Source organism: Manis javanica, chromosome 12, assembly GCF_040802235.1.
Source record: "Manis javanica isolate MJ-LG chromosome 12, MJ_LKY, whole genome shotgun sequence".
NCBI lineage: Eukaryota > Metazoa > Chordata > Mammalia > Pholidota > Manidae > Manis > Manis javanica.
Window position 1 is genome coordinate 17,215,249 of NC_133167.1, and position 22,325 is coordinate 17,237,573.

Below are 22,325 nucleotides of genomic sequence, written 5' to 3' on the forward strand. Positions count from 1 at the left end.
GGGAGAGGGGATTGAAGGGTATTATGATTACTACACATGGTGTTGGGGGGATCATGGGGAAGACAGTGTAGCACAAAGATAAGTAATGACTCTGTGGCATCTTACTACACTGATGGACAGTGACTGCAATGGGGTATGGGCGGGGACTTGATAACATGGGTAAATGTAGTAACCACATTGTTTTTCATGTGAAACCTTCATAAGAGTGTATATCAATAGTACCTTAATAAAAAAATTGTATTAAAAAAAAGTCTCCCTATTTTATGGATGGAAAAATCAGAGCCCTGGGAAGCTTATTGCAAGCCATCCAATGAGGCAAGGTTTAAGCTTTCAGTAAGTTTCCATCTGGATTACAATTCTAGTAAGTGGGTCTGCCAAACATCCCTTTCCGGTAAACTGCACAGACACTATAAACAGCTTCCCTTCTAAAGCAGCTAGGGTACACTAAAAGGCCACCAAACATTAAAATTAGTCCACTAAACCAGAGATCACAAAGCAATCCAATTTACCTCTCTGTTTAATCCTATCCTTTCCAATTTCAGCTCTACTGGCCTTGGCTTGGAAGTAAGCAACCATATGTAGCTCATCTAGGATGGAAGAAGCTTGAAGTCAGGAAAAGATAAAAACTCCCAAACCAGGATCTTGTGTGAAGAGGACATGGGTACTTCCAGCACTACAGAGCAGCTAAAAGAGGAGCTAAGCTTCGCAACCCCTTACCCTGGCAACACCAAGTGAGGCACACCTTTTATTACAAGAGTTTACAAACAGAGCTACGAAAAAAAAAAGTAAAAGAGGGAAGCAAGGAGGGAGAGGGGGAGAGAGGGAGAGAGAGAAAAAAGATATACACTCATGGATGGGAATGTGGGCTATCGGCTGGGGACCCCTCCACAGTGAGGACTGATAACATTTGTGCCCATAGCTTAGAGCTGAGACAGGCTCTGTCTCCCATTACTGTCCTGGGGCCAGGGCATCTGAAGCAAGAAACTGCTAGGAAGATTGCAGGAGCCCCAGAAAGGAAAGGTCTCTGGTAAACGGTGTCTCCTTAAAGTCCAGGAAGCATGTTTGTTCCTGGGGTTAAAGGCACATTTTTGGAGAAAGACCCCAAGATGTAAAGAAGGAAGCAATCTTCTGTGGCACCAACAATAATGAAGTTTGTGGCTAAAATCATCCTGAATCTGGGGGTAGGAAGGACCTTCATATATAAATTTCTTCTAGTTCCTCATTTGAAAATATGTTGAGTTGGCAGCTTGTCTTTCTTTTTTAGTCTCTTTAGCTCTTAGTTGAGTTGGTAGCTTGTACAGTAGAAAAAAGGAAGGGTTGGCAATAGTAGGGCAATGAAGGTTCAAGGTTGGATCCCAGGAATCTGGGATCATGTGCTGTGGGTTGGCTTCAGGAGGTGAATGAGTTTCCTGCAGTGTTTGGCGGAGGCAGGCCTGGAACTGCTGTGTGGTAGTAACTGATTCCCCAGAGTGAGCAAGGCCAATCTCTCACTGGCACCCAGTGACACCAGCACCTGTGGGATAGAGAGCAGATGACAGAACATAACGTGAGGAGGACTCTTATTTGGCCCAGCAATTCCCACTCCAGAAAAGGGACAAAGAGAAAATAGGCCCTGGGGGACTCCAACTAAGATTGTGTGAGAACAGAGAAACCTTGGGAACAGGAATCATCAGGACTAGAGGTTCACTTCCATTCTGTGGTTACAATGAATCCAAGGCACCAAAGGACCAAGCACTTGTTTCAAAGAAGAGGCAAGGAATGCAGCAGTGGTAGTGAGCTAAAAGGTGTGGTTCCCAGCAATGGATCCAGACCAGCAGGTCATAACCTCATTACCACCAAGAATCCCTTTTATTATTCTCCACATGGATTGCCAGAGAATCCTATAATCTGTATCATCATCATCCTATCAAAATTTCTGTTTGGCATCAACCACTCAAGGTTAGCACAGTGAGTTATGATAATTTGGAGGTTTAGCCTTATCACAGGTGGATGTGTGATTTCCATTTGGCTGTTTATATACTGAAAACTGACTAGGAAGGCAGAATAAAGCAGTGGTTCAATATGGGCTCTGGATTCAGACTCCTGGGTTCAAAAGTCAAGCCTACATACTAGCTTTCTAACTTGAACAAGTTATTAAGTTCTTTGTGCCTCAGTTTCCTCACCTGCAAAATGAGGAACTGGATAGCTTAAACCAAATAATAAAGGTAAAATGCTTAAATTAACATGGTGTTTTTCACACACTAAGTGCTAAAAAAGATAGCATCTTCATGGCCTCCAGAATGAAACCATTCTAAACCTCAACAAATCCTAGTTTTCCCTCACGTGCCTCTCACAGACTCTGGAAGAGAGAAACAGTGATCCTTGAGACACCAGGCATCTCGCAGCCTAAGGTCCCTTCCCTTCTCCAGAGTGGGAAATGGTAGTTGGAGAATTCATCTCCAAGACACTGACCCTGGATTTCCGGCTCCCAGAGAGGTATATAGCTTGGGTTTCTGGATGTCTCAATTCCCTCAAGACTATCCCAATGTTGGGAAATACAACCCAGTCATCATGGTCCATAATCCCCTGGGCTGTACCTGATGGATGCAGGGCTCCTGTTGGACGCTCCGGAGGGCAATGAGAGCAGCTTCTTTCACATCTGCCTGGGGGTCTCCACATGCCATCTCCAGGAGCCGCTGGGGTACTTGGCACTTTAACAGCTCCTTCCCCAACCCCTCAGGCCCCAAGTTGCCCAGAGCTGATGCAGCATTGCGCCGGATGCCAGCCTGAGGATCCCTAAGCAGCTGGGTCAAACTGGGTACCGCAGCTGCCAGAGCAGGTCCCAGGGGACCAGCCTGGTAAGCTGCATTACCCACAGCGAAGCTGGCATTGCGCCGCACAGCAGGGTCCTTATCTACAAGTCCCAGCAGCAGAAGATTGAGCAACCCAGCCTGGCTCTGCAGCGCCCCACGAAGGGTCACACTGTGTTGGAGCAAGTGTCCCAGGAGCCCATAAGTATGGGCCCACACAGAATTATCTGGGTGGCCCAGGAGGCTGTGCAGGGGCCGGTAAGATTCATCGGAGCCAGCCAGGAGTTCTTGAATAAAGGACAAGTTGCTGGGAGACAGTACACGGGTTGTGTGGGCCAGCAGGGAAAGAAGGTCAGAGGTCAGCAGTGGCTGGTCACCCAGGAGAGCAACTGAGAGGAACGAGATGATAGTTCTAGGGGAGGCAGCCACTGTGTTCACAAACTGGTTGAGAGAGGTGGAGTTTGTCAGAGCCAGGTGTGTGAGGAGACTGATGGGCAGCTCGACTTGTGGCAATGGAAGATGGTGGCAGCAAACCTGGGAGGAGAGGGGGAGGGGTCCCGGCAAAAGCAGTTCAGGGAGAGGGAGAGTACATCAGAGCAAGGCAGCGAGAAGGAGTCCAACTCTGGGGGAGAGAAAAGCCAAGCTACGGAAGAAACACCAGAGCTGGAAGACCTGACCCACAGCACTCCACGTGAATCACAATGTGGAGCCTAAGAGAACAGGTTTGTTCTAAGCTCATTCCCTGCTCGGTAAGGACTCAGTCACTCCATCTTCAATGATGCACTGATTAATGCCAAGAATTGTCACAGAAGTAATTCCTGCCTGAGGAGCTGAGACTCCAGTGACTACACTAGGATGTTCTCCCTACTGAGCTCCAACAGAGTCCCAATAAAGGACTGATGGACAGAGGAGCATCAGCCCCCAGCTCCAACCATATGCCTCTGTCCAGGCCTGAATGCTCTCTCTTAGATCAAACCAGGTGATCTGCTCTTACCAGGGCCTAGGAGAGCTGTAAGGAAGTAAATTAGAGTATACAAGGCTGGCCATCTTCCTCTCCCACCTTCATGCCTGGTAGCTTCCCAAGTACCTGCAGCAGGTGGGCAGCAACTTCTGAGTCCACAAGGTCAGCCAAGACACCTCCATGGAGGTCAGCATCTACATCCAGGGCGAAGGGGAAGCAGAGGAGCTGGCAGACAGAGAGCACCATGATGGGGAGAAACTCAGACCCGTGAGGCCTAAGGAGGGGAGTGTGGAAGGATTTACTTGGTCTTGCTCACTCACCCTTTATCATTCTTCCCTGCTCTCTTCTCAATCCTAAATCCAGCTTCCTTTCTCCAATCTCATCAATCCCACTGCTTGCCTCATAGCTCAAGCTGTCAACTATTTCTCTCCTGCCTTCCTTCCCCAACCCCACCACAGACACTCTGAATCTCCTGGACTTTCCACCTCTAGCGCAAACTCACGCCTGGCCCAGCTGATGGAGGAAGCTGGGGGAAAGCAGATGCTTCAGGGTGGACATAAGGATACTTCCATGCTGAGAAAGGTGACTCAGACATAACTGGGGCTCCTGGGTGAAGGCAGCCACGGCCAGGCTCAGCAGGGCTGCCATGCCTGGAAACACCAAAAATGGAGACCTAGTGGAGCAGGCAAGAGGCCCAGAAGCCCCTGCTTCCTCATGGCTCCCAGGGCTCCCACCTACTCAGTCCCTTCCACATCCTTGAGCAGCTCTAGCATAACTGCCATCTTCTCTTCTCCCCAGGCAGCAGCAGAAAATCTCCACAAGCTAGCTAACCCAGCTCTAGGCCGTCTCCTCTTGAGAGGCACCAGCCCCTCCCAGTACAAAGGAAGCCACACTGATGGAAAGATACCTTGGGGTGAGATCAAAGTCCAGTCTGGCTCTAGGCTTTGGGGACTGGGTAGTGACAGCTCCTCTTCCTGCAGAGCTACCTCCTCAGGGAACCTCAGAACCATGGAGAAGCGGTGCCACAGCACAGTCCACATTTCTGAGCTGGCTATGTCCCTTATCAGGCTTCCTTTCTCCTGCTATAGACAAAATTGAAGGAGAGAGGGTGGGGAGGGCGGAGTCAGGAGCCAAAACGCCAATGCCTTTTTTTACTTCTGTCCCTGACCTATAAGGAAAAGGAGTCCCAGAAATAATTTCTCTGTTCTCCTACATGGATTTCCCTGTTATCTCAGTTCCTTGTTTTTATCACATCTTCACCCCTTGGCCCCTCAACTCATGTGCATGTCTGGTAGAAACCAGGGAATTACAGCTTTTCTCCCAAAAGAATCCCAAGAGATGTAGCTGAATAGGTCCACACTGAGGGCAAGTGGCCCCACTCTAAGGCTACCACCGGCACTGTAGCTTAACATTAGAGCTGAATGTGGGTTGCTTCTTCATTCTAATGTCCAGTGGATCCCCAAGATGCCTAGTTTCTCTTTCCTTACTTCCCAGGGAACCTAGGATGCTCCTATACCTGTGTGACGAGCTGCAGGAGAAGGATGAGGAGGCCATCGTAGAATCCACAGCCACCAGGTGGAGGCAGCCAGACCTGGCAGAGATAAGAAGAATTCAGATGCCTGAGAGGGATGAGGTGGCCTCACAAGCCTGGGCACCCAAATCCCAGTCAGGCAAAAGCGCTCTTCCTCAGCCTCAGGTATAGTGGGGAGGTTCTTCTGGACTTGGGAGTGTTGATTCCTACCTAGTCATTCAATGACTAACACTATCCTAAAGACACACAGCCTGGTAGGGTAGGCAGACATACAACCACAGGTTAAGAAGACACTTGCTGCTCAAGAGGCCAAAGTTGTAGGTCAGGTGGAATGACACAGATAAGAATGCCTACCTCTACCTCCTGGAGGTAGAATACTGATGGATGAAATGTTTAAAAGGCAGACAGGAGGAGGAGAAGGTAGAAAGGGAGAACATTCCAAGGGGAAGTCATGACATTAAGGCAGGTTATAAAAGGCCATGTGAATTTTGTAAGTGGTAATTCTTTCAGTACAGCAGGACTATAGAGCCCAGAGGTAAGAGCTGAGCTTTGAATAGCAGACTAAGAGTTTGGATGTTATCCTGGAAGCAATAGGAAGCCACTGAGGACTTATGCAAGCTCCACATAAGACTTTTTGTCTCTTTTCTTCACTGCTGTATCCTCAGAGCCTAGAATGGTGTTCTGTACTCAATGCATATTTCTATGCTAAAAAATTATTGAACAAATAACTAGGTTTTTGAGAAAGCTTACTCTGGTAGCAGTGAAGAGAACAGACTAGAGAGAACCTAGGAGAGAGATCCAGGCAGGGCCATATTCCAAGGTAGAGATGATGTGCATAAAAACTAAGGTAGGTCAGTAACAGGGCCATGGCAGGAGAAGATCTGACAATAGGAAGGCAAAATACATAAGACCTGGGGAAACCATTTGGGTGAGGAAATATGGAGAAGAGGGAGAGGTCTGTGACAACTCCCAGGTTTCTGACTTAGGCTAGTCGATGAATGTTAGTGCCATCACTAATACACCACCTCTGTGAAGTTCAATTTTATCTAGAAAAAGCAGATGAGTATTACTATATTTCATGTGTCTTTCAAGTGTGTTGTGAAGATAGCACGTGAAATTATAAAGAATGATACATAAGTAAGGCGGGACAATAATTTCAATATGAGGTCTATCCTTCTTTTTTACAAAACGAGGGAAATATATTCCGGAGTGTCTAAAAAGGAGAGGAGGAAAAGGCCTGGAAAAGAAGAAAGCAGAAAAGCTTCATAATGGGCTGAATTCCTGAAGAGTTCACAGGATGTGAGCCACCTTTTCCATCTAAGTTAAGGAGAAGTAGAGGGAAAAGTGAGTGTAACTGCAGTAGGAGGGGAAGAGATTAAGCATCAGGATGCTACCAAGATGAGCAGAAGCTTCAGGAAGAGAAGACTAAATCTCACTCCTCAGATAACTTAGGTCTCCTTCCTCCTTTAGAAGTCCTAAGTGTGCCATCAATATACAATGGGGAAATAACAGTCTCTTGAACAACTGGTGTTGGCAAAACTGGACAGCTACATTTAAGAGCATAAAACTGGATTATTGTCTAACTCCATACACAAAAGCAAACTCAAAATGGATCAAATACCTGAATGTAAGTCATGAAACCACAAAACTTATAGAAGAAAACAGGCAAAAATCTCTTGAATATAAACATGAGCAACTTTTTCCTGAACACATATACTTGGACAAGGGAAACAAAAGCAAAAATGAGCAAGTGGGACTACATCAAACTAAAAAGCTTCTGTACAGCAAAGGACACCATTGGCAGAACAAAAAAACACCCTACAGTATGGGAGAATATATTTGTAAATGACTTACCCAATAAGGGGTCAACATCCAAAATATACAAAGAACTCATATGCCTCAACACCCAAAAAACAAATAACCTGTTAAAAAAATGGGCAGAGGATCTGAACAGACACTTCTCCAAAGAAGAAATTCAGATGGCCAACAGGCACAGGAAAAGATGCTCCACATCACTAATCATCAGGGAAATGCAAATTAAAACCACAATGAGATATCACTTCACACCAGTTAGGATGGCCAACATCGAAAAGACAAGAAACAACAAATGCTGGTGAGGAGAAACGGGAACCCTCCTACACTGTTGGTGGGAATGTAAATTAGTTCATCCATTGTGCAAAGCAATAAGGAGGTTCCTCAAAATACTAAAAATAGAAATACCATTTGACCCAGGAATTCCACTCCTAGGCATTTACCCAAAGAAACAAGATCCATGATTTGAAAAGACATATGCACCCCTATGTTTATTGCAGCACTATTTACAATAGCCAAGAAATGGAAGCAACCTAAGTGTCCATCAGTAGATGAATGGATAAAGAACATGTGATACGTATATACACCTGAATATTGCTCAGCCATAAAAAGGAAAGAAATCCTACCATTTGCAATAACATGGATGGAGCTGGAGGGTATTATGCTCAGTGAAATAAGCCAGGCGGAGAAAGACAAATACCAAATGACTTCAATCATTTGTAGAGTATAAAAACAAAGCAAAACTGAAAGAACAAAACAGCAGCAGACTCACAGACTCCAAGAAGGGACTAGTGGTTACCAAAGGGGAGCAGTGGGGGAGGAAGAAGGAGATTAAGGGGCACTATAATTCACAATCATAATACAGGTAGGTCACAGGGAAGGCAGTACAGCACAGAAAAAAACAAATGATGACTCTGTAGTATCTTACTATGCTAATAACAGTGACTGCAATGGGGGAGTGAGGACTTTATAATATGGGTGAATGTTGAAACCACAATGTTGTTCATGTGAAACCTTTATAAGATTGTATGTCAATGAAACTTTAATAAAAAAAAAAAGTAAGGGATAAGGGGGGGAAGAAGGGGGGTATTAAGATTAGCATGCATGGGGGGGGAGGGAGAAAGGGTAGGGTGGGCTGTACAACACAGAGAGGACAAGTAGTGATTCTACAACATTTTGCTAAGCTGATGGACAGTAACCGTAATGTGGTTTTTAGGGGGGACCTGATATAGGGGAGAGCATAGTAAACATAGTATTCTTCATGTAAATGTAGATTAAAGATTAAAAAAAAAAAAGAAAAAGAAAGAAAGAAAAGGGGGATTACTCCTTGATAGGATAAAACTATTGGTAAATCAAAGATCAATGCATGCTTTAAATATCCTTAATGTTGATCACTTAAAGGGTGTCAGATGATCAGCTATGGAGGTACTATTTTTCTGATAATATTCCTTTCTCTTAATAAAAAAAAAAAAAAAGGCAGTTCCTGTGTGCTGACCTCCAATGAGTTCTGCACACTGGTATAGAGGGCATGTCAAAGTGTGGGCAAAGGGTCTGTTTGTTTCTATGCAGAAGATCAAGGCCTAGCTTGGCTACCCAGAAAATGAACTAAGATACGATATGAGGAGAAGCTTCCGGCATCAGCACTCTCTGGAGGACTTGTGCCGGGGGATGATCATCAAAAAGCCTCCACAGGGATCCGGACGATGCTGCGGTTGTGGCTGCATCCAGCCCACCATCTCCTGGACTTGCCATTGGAATGAGGAGGGAGATGTCTAGGCTGGCATGTGCATACAGTGAGACAACGAATTTGACCGGATCTGTACTGTTGGAACTCAACCAGGAGTTGGGAGGGGTACAAGTTGTAGCACTCCAAAATCTTATGAATATAGACTATCTATGGTTAAAAGAACATATGGGATGTGAACAGATCCCAGAAATGGGTTGCTCTAATTTGTCTGATTTCTCTCAGACTGTTCAAGTACAGTTGGACAATATCCATCATATCATAGACAAATTTTCACAAATGCCTAGGGTGCCTAAACGGTTTTCTTGGCTTCACTGGAGATGGATGGTAATTATAGATTTGCTTTGTTTATGTCACCGTATTCCTATTATGTTAATATGTGAGCGCAAGTTAGTTGCTAGTTTAAAACCTATACATGCTTAAGGTACTCTACAAGAAGATATGTCAAAGAAATAATCAATCCTCCCATGTTTTCTTCCATATGCTACCTCTATAGCTTTTCTTCTTCCTTCCTAATTACAATCCTTAAATAGAACTCATGCCTCATAGCGAATTTACCGAGTATCATAATTCCTCCAGGTAGTAAAGATACCTCGAGACAAGTGCTGGGCATAGAAGCCACAGGGCATAAATCTGCAAAGAAGTAAAAAGCTAACCTTTTCAAACAATATGGCTTCTCTCTCACTTACCAACTTTACATTTCCCTGTATGGCCCCGGAAGATGACTGGTTAGCCAGAGACGGGTAAGATTCCTCAAGGGAGGAACAACCTAAGACAGGCACAGTCACAGGGGGGCCATCAGGTGAGAAATTGGGGATCAACAGAGGTGAGGCTCAGAACCTCACCCCCCCTGTTTTGAGAGAAATCTTCTGCATCCGTGGATGTTTTGCTGCCCTTGTCTAGCTTGGATTAATACTTAGTCCATAGGCACACACCTGATCATCTACATTTGCCCTCTTACAGCACTAAACTATGTTTTCTACCTTTATCTTGCATCTACCTACCACTTCAGCATTTTATTAAAAATAAAAATAATAATAATAATAAGGGGAGAAATGTGGGATCCACATATAAATCAAGTATAAAAATCAAACGAATATTCATATTTGACCTGATTGTTTATAATTCATAATGCGTGACCAAAACCGAAAGTTTCTGTGATGAATGCCTTTGTACTGTTCACCATGTAAGAATTTATTCACTATGTAAGAATTCGTTCACCATGGAAGAACTTGTTCGTTATGCTTCAGAAGATTGGAGACTGACGAGAATTAGGCTTGAGATGGATTAATGATTGTGCATTGAGCATTGACCCCCCTATACAGAATTTTATTGTTGTTAACAACCATTTGATCAATAAATATGAGAGATGCCTCTCAAAAAAAAAAAAAGAATTTCAAAATGCTATAATTTACTGTTTTACTTCATGTTTATATCATTGTTACTTTATTGAAAGCTCTTATTGAACATATATTCATTTATTTGCAGATTTCTGCCAAAATTCTGATCACTCAGTTTCAAATAGTTTTTAGAGAGAATTATTGTGAAAATGTACACAAAGCAGTTTGTTTGAAAAAGTTAAGACTAAATATAAGACTGCAAACCATTTTTGTGTATTTATGCCATTTTTCATATAATTACACATGAAGAATAGCAATTCAGAATGTTTTTATAGTCAGTGATGGGAGGGATCTCTTTTCACAGCTGATGAGAATAAACCATACTTTTGACTGAAAAAAAAAAAAGTAGTACCAACTGTTAATAAATCTAAAGCCTTGACCAGTCAGGGCTAGGAGGGGTACATTATCTGAGGGCAGGAGGACAGGAAAAGAAAGACTCCTTGATTTCTGAACCCCTCCTTAAGTTTACTCTGGGCTTGCTGGCATTTCACGGGGCATTTTCCCCTTGAATGCAGTCCCTGTGTTTGACTTTGTGCCTTCCCTGTGGGACCTCACCTCCGCAGGGGCAGACAGTACATGTGTGGCAGCAGTGATCCACTCCACAGGCTGGAGGTCAAAGGTCACCCCTTGCTGACCAAGCTGTCCCAACAGACAGGCTGCTGCACTCTGTGGAGAGTTAGAGGAGAGAGAATGTCTGAATCTGAATGATATTCGGGGCAGGCGGAGAGGATTTAGTCTCCGTCCTAGTCCAGGAGGACGCCTCATAAAAGTTGCAAATAGGAGAGTGACTCCCCTGCTCCCACAAAAGTTGACTGACAGGTTGAAATGGGGAGTAAGTTGAAAGATGAAAACTCACCACAAGAGAAACGATGTGTGAATGGGTGAAGAGAGTGGCAATCTCACTGCCTCGCTTCTCCATTCTGAAAAGACGAGATCCACCAAGGGATGCAGAAGCGTGAAAGGAAGATGGTGAGTAGCCTTCCCTCTCTACACAGGCTGCAGGTCTACCTCCAGGCCACAAAGTTGGTGAGAATCTAGGTTCTTTGTAAAGCAAACTTCAACCTCTCTATCCCAATCCCTCCTAAGAACAAGCTGTAGGGTGCCACTTGCCAGGTTTCATGTCAGGGTGAGCTATATGGGTGGCAGAGTTCTTACATGACTCACCCAGAGGGCAGATCTTGGAGCTGGAGGACAAGAAGGAAGAGGAGGTAGAGCGCCACTTCAGCAGACTCTTCCCTATCCACCACCTCCACCTACAGAGGAAGCCCGAGATATCAAAGCAACCTCTGACTGAGATGGTGGCGCCACCATGAGATGCTTGCCTGTGTTGCTGGCCTACCTTGCCCTGGACCAACATCAACAGCGACTCGAAGGCCAGGGGCTCCTGCCCTAGCAGATGGCACAGGCACTCACTGACTCGGCAGCAGGAGTAGAGAACCTAAGGGAGGGGGAAGGAGTCTGTGAGAGAGGCAGAGCAGCCCTGGGGCTCCCAGACTGGAAGCCTCAGCTGAAAAGCAGGCTAGCCTCTCAACAGATCTGGTACCCACACTTGGGGGTGTTGAGAGTTCAGGCCACTTGCACTTAATGCTGTAAAGATAATGAGATAGAGACACTTGAAAGTTCCAGGGAGGACTGGCTAACAGTGAGGCCGTCTCAACTGGAGAGATTTAAAAGCAAACAGGGGTCATCCAAAAGGGTCTTTCAACTCTCTCAGTCTCTCTCTCTCTCTGTCCTGGGGGTTAAAAAGAAAGCTGAAGTGCCAAGAGTTCCAGGCAGGCAGTACCTTGAGAAGGTGTAGGCACAGGCTGGGATGCTGTAAGCCAGAGATGAGGGATGGCCTCAGAGGGCTGCTATCTTCAGAGAGCAGATTTGCCAAATGCCGAGAGATCTAGAGGGACATACCTGAAGGCTCAATCCCCTTCCCAATTATTCCAATCCTATTCCTCTCATATCTCCAGTTAATCAGGACTCTCAACCCCTCACTAGCCACTCTTCCCTGGGTTCACCGGGAACCTCAGACCCCACTGCATTCCCAGTCTTCACTGTCAATGCAGAACCAAGAATCACGGCCTAGTTTAACCCAGTGTAGCGAAGTGTTGCTGGCCAAAAGGGAGCAGATAATCTAAATTCTGAGCCCTTGAGGAAGCATCACTGGTGGCTGCAGATTAGCTACCCTACCACATGGGCAGTTTGTCACTTAGCTCTGTAACCAGCTGGCCAAAGGCTCTGGGAGTTTGGCTACATCATATTCTACAAGCAGCCCAGACCCAGGGTGGAAGCATCTGTTTCTCCAAGAACTGAGAAAGGGGAGTCAGAAAAGCTTATTTTTCTACATTTCTGAGAAGCTCTAGCAGTAGGGATGAGGGAACCAAGAAACTGCAGCTCATACCTGCTCCTTGGCTTCCCAGCAGGCAGGCAGTCCCACAGGAACAGTGCATATGGCTGCCAGCGCAGAGGAAACAGCTTCCGGCAGATCCTTACTCTGCTCCCTAGGTGGCTGGCTCACTTGCAGGGCTTCTATGGAGAAAGGCAAAGAATGCAGGGTGGGATCCAGTTGTTCCCTCAGATCCCCATTCATTTTTTTCTGTTCTTTATGAGCACTCACTAAATGCCAGGCAGTATTCTAGGCGATGGCAGTAGAATGGCCAGTGCTGGACCTACTCAACAAGTCAAGAGACTCTCCCCTCCCCTTTGCTTACCTGGGGGTGTGTGGAAAGGGAGCTGCAGAATTGTCAAGCCATGAAGGAGCCCGTCCAACACAGCCTGCTGTGTTGTTAGCAGACTGGAGTAAAAGGCTTTGGAGATGGACCAGCTGTTCCCATCCATGGTTTCACACAGAACAGTAAAGCACTAAGGGAGACAAGGGCAAGGTTAACAGTAGGGCACTGGAACACTGACTGCACTTTGGGTAAGCAGCAAGAATCCCCAGAGAACCTGAGAAAAGAGAAAAACCCAGAGGGGCCAGACATGTAAATTCTAAATGTTCCTTGAACAGGAAATACATTATATTGGTTCATTCAAAGATGGAAATTTTAGGTGTCAATCCTTCTATTCTCTGATCAACTACTCTCCAAATGATGTTTTTCAAAGTGTTACCTGCTGACCATGAATATAAAAATTCCTGGTGATTCATGGGTCCCTCTCAATCCAATCCACTGATTCGGAATTTCAGGAGATGGGGTATTTACTTCAAGCTCCCCATGCTACTCGCTGCACAGTGACATATGAGAAGTGCTGGCCAAAATATAAGTTAGACATTAAAAGCTTTCTGACTTAAAGGCGTAAGGGATGTTAAAATAGGCTCTCAGACCAGAAAAGTTTGAATGGACTACTAGCTGGAGGCAAGAATGTAGCCCAGACCTGTGTTCCCAACTATCAGTTTGAACAGTGACCAGGCAATTGTTTACTTCCTTGCACAAGTTCCTCTCTAAGTGTCTCCTCTGAGATCAGTCAGAATTCAACTGTGTTCTTATTCAATCTTCCATTCCTTGTCCCTCACTCCTCAAGAGCCCAGAGGAGAAAACCCACATAATTTACTAGTCTGTAGGACAAACAAGGTTGGGAAATACTAGCTGATGTGCAAGCCTCTTCAAGAAGAAATACTTCTACTGGTGGTTCCCTGAAATAGACCACATTGCTTAATGCCTCTGGGCCTTTACATACATTGTTTTTTCTGCCTGGAATGTCTTCCCTAATTTCCTATCTTATTGACCTGGCAAACTTCTAGGCATTCTTCAAATGCTAGCAGAGATGATTTCCTTTATGATCCTCCAAGTAGCATTAATCATATCTTCTTCAGTGGTGCTTCTGCATTTTATACAAGTTCTAATATACTTTTCACCCAGTTGCCCTTGAGCACTTTTTGTCTCTCCTATTAGACTATTCTCTAGGCCCTTCAGGACTGGGACTTTCTCTTACTCATGTGGGATACGGCACATAGTCGGCATTCAACAAATGTTTGTTGTACTACTTTGCTCTAATCCTATACAGTTAAGAAAGGGGAAAGGAGGAACACAGGGAAAGACAGCAGAGACAGAACTCTGGAAGTGTGGAGCCTGATTACCATAAGGCTGTCCCTCCGAAAAGCCTGCTCAGAGTCATCTTGTTGGGCCAACAGTTTCCCCAACAGGTCCAGAAAGAGGTTGGCAGCCTCCTGAAACACCTGTAGGCTGGGAAAACATGAGCCATGATCTCTTGTCATCTCTCTACTACAAGACCAGATGTGGTGAATGGGTCAGTTCTGGGTAGGGAGGAAAATCTGCAAAGGAACACCAGAACATTCCATCCCATCTTCCCCACTAAACATGCTGTCTTCTATATACACCCTCCAAGCCCCTTCCTTGCCATCTTTTCTAGGTTATTCACATCTTGACCCTTTCATTTAGTGTACGGTGATTGCTGACCCTAAAATCTGGAAGTCTTGGGGCAAACTTTGAGATGTCTCACAGTCGTTAAGAGAACTAGCTGGACTGTAAGGGGTCAGTCAGCTGATCCCTAAACCTGTCATAAATCTCCACTTCTCCTTACTTAACCTCCTCTTAATGGGCTGAGGAAGAATGAAGGTAGAAAAAGAAGCCAAACTGGCCAACGGAACAAAACGGTCCTTTATCCCACCTGTCACCTGTCTGGCTCCTCTCCAGATTGAAGGTGCAAGCAAAGTAGGCCTGAATCACAGCCATCAGGTCCCGTAAGAAAGTTCCATACCAACATTGCTGCCAAGAAAGAGGACAGTGATTAAGGGCAATGCAGGGGACGGGACAAAGAATAGAAAAAGCAGTAAGAAAAGGCATCAGATATCAGCTTACCAAACAGAAAAGGGCAGGGGGAAAAGAACATTTGGACAGAGAGAGTAGAGCTAGAAGTACAAAGTGGCAGCCAATGGGCTATAAATAGCCTGAAATGTGTCTTATTTGGCCTGAACAGCATTTTGAAATTTAGGAGGTTCTGTTTCTCAAAATAGCTCAAATTCTTTTCTAAATTCCTTGAAAACACTTAAGATTAATTCTCATCAGCAGAGTGCAACTTCCAGCTGCCTGCACTGAGGCCCGGGTAAACACTTCTGTATTCTGTCCTCTCAGCTCAGCTGCAGCAGGACATGGCATGGGGAATTAGCGGTTTGGCCCCAAACATACTGAGCCTGAAATCCTAGCTCTTCCACTTAAGAGTATGACCAATTAAAAGTCAGTGCCTCATTACGATTAGCATGTATAGTGCGTGGGGGGCACAGGGAGGGCTGTGCAACACAGAGAAGTCAAGTAGTGATTTTACAGCATCTTACTACGCAGATGGACAGTGACTGTAAAGGGGTATGTGGGGGGGACTTGGTGAAGGGGGGAGCCTAGTAAACATAATGTTCTTCATGTAATTGTAGATTAATGATACCAAAAAAAAAAAAAGCCAGTGCCTCCATGTGAATTAGCTAACCTCTGAATTTCAGTACCCTGCTCTACAAAATCAGGTCAACAAAGCCTACCTAGGATTTAACATTTCAAAACACAGTGCTCTAACTATTGAGAAATTGCACAGAAAGTCTAGATTTCCAGCTTCTCTTAGAAAACTGCAAGATGGGCAACACTGAGCCCATATTCCTACACGGCAACAGTGAAAGAGAGCTGAGGAGACAGTGTCCACTTGAACTGGGCATGAGATCTCCAGTTTATGCCACTAACTGTATAGTCACACTTAGAAAACTTTACTGCCTGGCCTCAGAAGGTGTTGTAGACTTTGTAATGTATAGTCTACTAAGTAGAGAGGAAGAAAGAAAATACAAAGCAGTTGAGCCAAACGGAGACGGCAATTTGAAGAAGAGCACTCTAAAAAGAAATCCCCTTACGTCTTTAGAGGCTGCTGGCATAGTGCTTACCTGCTGGATACTGTTGCTCTCCTGGCTGTGTCTGAGTAGGCTGAGCAGCAGCCCAGGGAGCCCTGCTTCATGGCAGAAGGAATACAAGGCAACAGAGTCACTGCAGCTGGATAGAAGACTACTCAGGATCCGGAGGGCAGGAAGGATGCGGGAAGCACCCTCCAGCACACCTTTCAGGATCTGGGTTTCAAGAGGGAAAGAGATGGCAACATTATCACAGGTAAAAGGAGAATCGGATTGGCAAAGAGGACCAAATGTTCTCCTTCCTTTCTTTGTGAGTCTAAAGCCCAGAGGAGGTGAACAGAAGAATAGAAATAGAGTTACCAGAGAAGAGGAATATAGGTGGTCAGGGCACCTGACTTATAAGAGCCATGACCAAGGGGGAGGTGACCTCCCCTCAGGATGTGTCAGACCCAGTGCCATTGCTGTCTGCTCCCCACCTTCTCCAGCCCTTCACCTTATAAACAAAACACACACACACACACACACACACACACACACACACACACTTCTGAAAATTAAAAACAATGGACACACAACATTATTCAGCTCCAGACAGACAAAACAATATTATTCTACTCTAGATCAGGGGTTGGCAAACTATGACCTTCAGGCCCAATACAGCCTACCACTTTCTTCTATACAATCTGCAAGTTAAGGACAATATTATATTTCTAAGTGGTTGTTCTTTAAAAGGTTATTCATAACAATTACATCAAGTGGTTTACAATATGCCATTCACTGTTTTAAATCTTTTCACTTAAATGCTCATTTAATCTTTACAATAACCCTGTAAAGTAATACTCATTTTGAGGAAGATGAGACTGAAGTGTCTATATAGGTTACGTAAGTAGTCAATAATTACATAACTGAAGTTCAGCTGGAATTCCATCTCAGGAAGTCTTACACTGAAGGCAGAGCTTTTAACTTGCTTCCCTACTGAAAAGTTATCCAGCACTAGGTGGACAATGTGTAAAGCAAAAAAAAGGTGCAAGGTGCCAAAGCAATTCAGTGGGGAAAAGACAGTCTTTTTAACAAATGGTGCTGAGACAATTGTATATGCACATACAAGAAGACAAACTTAGATCCTTACCTCATGTTATACACAAAAATTAACTCAAATGGGTCAAAGATCTAAATGTCAGAGCTAAAACTAGAAAACTCTTAGAAAAACTAAGAGAAAAATCTTCAAGAGTTTGGAGAAGATTTCTTAGATACAAAACCAAAAGCATAATCTGCAAAGGGAAAATTGGTAACTGGACCTCATCAAAATTTGAAACCTCTGTGCTTCAAAAGACACTCTTGTGAGAACAAAAAGACAAATCATAAACTGGGAAAAAATATTTACAAATTATATATCTGATAAAGATCTTGTATCCAGAATACACAAAGAACTCTACAACTCAATAATAAGAGAGACAACCTAATTTAAAAATGAGCAAAAGAACTGAATAGACATTTCACCAAAGAAGATACACAAATGACTAATAAGCACAAGAAAAGATGCTTGGCTGGACATTAGTCACTAACAAAATGCAAATTAAAATGACAATGAGAAACTATTTCACACTTACTAGATTAGTTATAATCAAAAAGAAACAGAAATACATGTTGGCAAGAATGTAGAGAAATGGGGACCATTTCTGGTGGGAATGTAAAATGGTGCAGCCACTGAAAAATTACTCATCAGTTTCTTAAAATGTTAAACATAAATTTATCATACAACCCAGCAATTCCACTCCTAGGTATCCACCCAAGAGAAAAGAAAACATATGTCCACACAAAGACTTCCAAATCAATGTTCAGTGCAGCATTATTCATAATAGCCCAAAAGTAAAAATAACCCACATGTCCATCAATTGTTGAATGGATAAACAAAATGTGATACATCCATACAATAGAATACTAATCACCAATAAAAATGAATGAAGTATCGATACATGCCACAACATGCATGAACCTCAAACACATTATGCGAAGTGAAGGAGCCAGACATAACATTGTACACTGTATGATTCCATTTGTATGAAATGTCCAGAAAAGGCAAATCTATGAGAGAAAATAGAGGTTGCTGGCAAACAGGGATGGGAATGGTAACTAACTGTAAATGGGTATGAGGAATCTTACAGGTGATAAAAATGTTCTAAAATTGGATTATAGTGATGGTTTCACACCTTGGTTAATTTATTACAAATTATTCTTAAAAACTTCAAAGAAAAGAGAGAGAAAGAGATGCAGGCGACATATTTCAGTGAGTTCCCAGGAGGGAAATTTCCGAGAAGCATGGAAAGGCTTTATAGGAGAGAACACTTAACTATGAATGCCAACTAAGCAAAATGTTATCCCCTAAAAAACAATCTCATTCTCTCATTAGCATATCTGTATTAGAAACTATTGTACATTTGTTACATCTACTTTTTAAATTTCATCACTAAAAATTTTGTTGGAAATATGTTTTCTCTCATTATGGAAGTACTTCTATAATATCCTCCATTTTTTATCACAGCCCTCAATGTCTAAAATATTTACCATCAGAAAGTCTGCCAATCCCTGCTATAGATGGGTACTTTTCCATTCAGGAAGAAAAACCCAAGGCCTGTTCTTTCTGTGTTACTAAAAGTTAACAAATCCCCTTGAATTGAGTAGATGGACTGAAAGAGAATCGGAAAGGGACACACTTTCTCTTTCTCCTCATGTCAGTCAGCATTATTTTGAAGCCTCCTGTGAAAATAATCTCAAATCCCACCCACAGTATCCTTCTGCCCATTACCTGCCCTCCAGCCTCATGCAACTGACTCTGGATGCGTTGGCAGAAGTCAGGGTTGCACAGCAGTGTGAGAGGGGCCTTCAGTTGGATGGGCACAGGTTCGGTGATCTCTAGCAGGTGTTGCCATTCATTGACACTGTCTGGCTCCTGAGGCAGAAGGAAGTGAAAGAGGTCAGGAGGAATGGGTAAGGTTCAAGGGTAGTAGCTTCTAACCTGAGGAATCATGGAATCATTGCAAGAAACCAGTAACTCCTTTGGCACAGGTGTATTTTTTTCAGCCTCCAGTTTAAAAAGGTACAGCTGGCGGTACACAAGAGGTCTTGGAAAATCTCTTGGAGAACACTAGCATATGTGTATAAGGAGATACTTAGGAGGACGTCCATTGCAGCATGGTTTATAATAAAAAAATCATAAAGCAAATCAGTAATGGAATAACAAATCATGGCATATCCTTATTAAGAAATACCATTGTTATTAAAAAGACTTTAGTACTGAAGATGCATCATTTATGTAGCATTTCTACCAAAATGCACAACTTGAATCTAATCATGAGGAAATATCAATCTGAGGAACATTCTACAAAATAACTGTCCCATGCACTTCAAAACTGCCAATCATAAAGATAAAAAAAAAGATTAGGAACGGTTTCAGTCTCCAAAAGAAACTAAGGAAGTATAACAACTAAATGCAATGTACAACAACACTGGATCAGATTGTGGACAAGGAAAAAAAAAGGGCTTTTTTTGCTGTAAAGAACATTACCGGAGCAACTGGCAAACAGGGATTGTAGCTTAAGTAACAGAACTACATCAATTATGTCAATGTTAAATTTCTGACTTCTGTAATTGTACTACGGTCGTGCCAGTGAACAATCTTGTTCTGAGTAAATATGCACTAAAGCAAATACCTAGGGACAAAGGAGCATGTCTGCATCTTACCCCAAAATGATTCAGAAAAATTGCACATATATATAATTATATAATCCTATAAATGGAATCCTAAAGTAAATTAATAGAATCCTAAAGCAAATGTGGCAAAATTTTAGTAATTGGTGGATCTGGATGAAAGGGTATACGAAATTTTTGGTGGTATTCTTATTATTTTCTTTAAGTTTGAAATTCTTTCAAAATAGTAAGTTAAAACTCTGATAAAACAGAAGAGAACTACATGTTCAGATGTAGAAAGATCTCTACAATAGGTCACATGGTAAGAGGCACGGTACAAAATAATACACATGATACGACCTCAGTTATGTAAAAACAGCCAAACTATGCATTTCTATATAAGCATATACATGCATGTAAAAGTACAGAAAGTTTGGAAGGAGACAGACTAAACTCATATAACAGTAGACTCCTCTGGGACTGAGGTAAGCTTAAGGGGGGATTTCATTTTTACCTATGTGTTCCAGTTTTTTATAATTATATGTTCAGATACTATTCAATTAAAAGCTATAAATTGATAAGAAGGCAATTTTTAACACAAGGAGAGCCCATACTTAGATGGTTGGGAGACGATGTTCTAGGAAAACATCTACACAGATCCGAGATCCCATGGCAGGGGCAAGGCCAGGAGAAGCCCCTAGGGCTCACCTCATTTTCTAGGTCCACTGCATCAGTGCTCTGCTGGCCCACCACCTCTGGCCTCGGCTCTGGGAAGGCTTGCTCACAATCCCGGATGATCTGGTTTTCCCTGCCAGAGGAAGTGGGGAGTAGGAGTTCTAGACCTGTGAGGCTTGGGATTCATTACCTTGTCCCTCCCTCAAGGCCCAGGACAGGAATGAAGAACAAGAACATACAGGATTGGATAGAGGAGACCTTCTTGGATATGGCCAGGACAGGATATGTAGACTGCTACCCACATATCCTTTACTACTCTCTCACTTGGTTCCTATTCTCAAGACTACCTTGGGAATTTTCACCTGTTGGTCTCAACTCAAATAATCTTCCCTTTTTTGTGGAGATGATTCTTTCCTTTCAGTTAATTTATGACTGAGGCATGCATAGAAAAAAGAAAGTTCCCATAATTCCTGATGAATCAGGAAAGCATCTGGAATTAGAATTCAAGAACCTAGGACTAAGACTCCCAGGGCTCTGTCCATACGCAGGCACAGGATAGTGAGAAAGACTGTGTTGTATTCACTTTGGTGAGAGCCAAAGATCTGCAAGATACCTAAACCTATAAATCCCCAGCTATACCCTCCTCACCGAGGTGCAGGGAGGGCCTCTCCAGCTCCCCACTCAGCCCAGCTGCTCTTCACTTCTGCTACCAAGATCCCAGCCGAGAGGCCTGGTTCCTGAGGATTGGCCCTCACTTTGGGCAGAGGGGCTGTGCCAGAAGCCACCTTGCTGGTGCTCTCCTCTTGTTCAAGGGCAGGTCCTGTGTTCTGGTGTTTCTGTGGGAAGTGAGCAGAAGACACTGCATCAAAACTATCTGGTTGCCAGTGGCAGTACAAATCCTATTTGTGGCTCTTTCCCAACACTAGGAAGTCACCCTCATCCTTCAATTCCCCCAGCCACTAGCCTGGTCATATCACATATTCCCCTTGGCCCCACACACCTTCTTCTTGGCCTCCTCAGCCATGCGCTTACAGGCTTCATGCAAGATGCGAGATCGACTGCCCTTGGGGGCCAGCTGATGCACCTGCTGGTCTTTTAGGACCTGAAGTTCTGGAGGTAGGCGACTGGTGAATGGGGTGCCCAAATCTGGGCCTGCTGGTTCAGAAATTACTACAGGGACAGAAGGGGGGAAGACATGATCATACTTGAGCTGAATCACCACTTCCACCTGGCCAGAGACAACTGCAGTATCTCCAGGGTTCTGCAGGAGACCATTTTGACAAAATGACAAAGTGGGGCAGGCGGTTGCAGGGGAAATGGCAAAGGTTAGGCAAAGAGCCAGAAAGAAAGTTCAAACTGGGGGGTAAAGAAGGTATGTTGGGTCTGGATAGTGGGGCAGAGAGTAGATGGGGGAGAGCACTAGGGAAGTGCAAAAGCCCTCATGACTCACTGGTAACATGACCAGCAATGAAGGGGTGATGTAAGAGGTCTGGCCAGGACAGACGCTGCCGGGGGTCCTTGGTGAGCAGCCCCTGCAAGAAGTTCTGTGGACAGAAAAAACAACCTTACTTTTTACCGGCTCTCCCTCACTCCTCAGCCAAACTGGCAAACCTGAGTCCATTCTTACAGCACACCCTCTCTCACCCTATCTTTAGGCCTGTCCCTGGTTTCAGGGACACTCTTCACTCCTCACCTCCTGGGGAGCCCCAATTCCTGTCCATGGACATTTTGGAACCCCAGAAGTAAAAACAGAAATCTCAGTGTTACCAGCTCTGTGAACAAGTGAGAAGAAACTAGAAGAAAGAGAAAGAGGTCACCTTCACAATCATCTTCAGAAAGCAAATATTCAAAAGAGTCCCAAGCTGTTCACTCTGCCCTCTCCTTGACTGCACTTTGTTT

The 22,325-nt window shown here is 44.0% G+C and overlaps 1 protein-coding gene across 11 annotated transcripts in view; it reads right to left on the reverse strand.

Annotated features, from left to right (window-relative positions):
* STK36 (serine/threonine kinase 36) overlaps positions 1-22,325 on the reverse strand; it is a 26,989-nt gene continuing 4,664 nt past the window's right edge. For 4 of the 11 annotated variants that reach the window (XM_037016248.2, XM_037016246.2, XM_037016245.2 and 1 more), the window contains exons 7-27: positions 21,877-21,970; positions 21,427-21,596; positions 21,075-21,262; positions 20,460-20,559; positions 18,871-19,014; positions 16,101-16,280; positions 14,852-14,949; positions 14,301-14,406; positions 12,937-13,087; positions 12,627-12,754; positions 12,021-12,125; positions 11,577-11,675; positions 11,402-11,490; positions 11,094-11,157; positions 10,793-10,903; positions 5,267-5,341; positions 4,658-4,832; positions 4,253-4,400; positions 3,877-4,024; positions 2,577-3,323; positions 1-1,513 (exon numbers count right to left, since the gene is read on the reverse strand). In XM_037016248.2, the coding sequence (XP_036872143.2) occupies positions 1,370-1,513; positions 2,577-3,323; positions 3,877-4,024; positions 4,253-4,400; positions 4,658-4,832; positions 5,267-5,341; positions 10,793-10,903; positions 11,094-11,157; positions 11,402-11,490; positions 11,577-11,675; positions 12,021-12,125; positions 12,627-12,754; positions 12,937-13,087; positions 14,301-14,406; positions 14,852-14,949; positions 16,101-16,280; positions 18,871-19,014; positions 20,460-20,559; positions 21,075-21,262; positions 21,427-21,596; positions 21,877-21,970 (3,264 nt within the window). In that variant the 3' untranslated portion in view covers positions 1-1,369. The remainder of the gene's footprint in view (positions 1,514-2,576; positions 3,324-3,876; positions 4,025-4,252; positions 4,401-4,657; positions 4,833-5,266; positions 5,342-10,792; positions 10,904-11,093; positions 11,158-11,401; positions 11,491-11,576; positions 11,676-12,020; positions 12,126-12,626; positions 12,755-12,936; positions 13,088-14,300; positions 14,407-14,851; positions 14,950-16,100; positions 16,281-18,870; positions 19,015-20,459; positions 20,560-21,074; positions 21,263-21,426; positions 21,597-21,876; positions 21,971-22,325) is intronic. The other 7 variants (XM_017649576.3, XM_037016249.2, XM_037016254.2 and 4 more) reach the window with 7 other exon arrangements.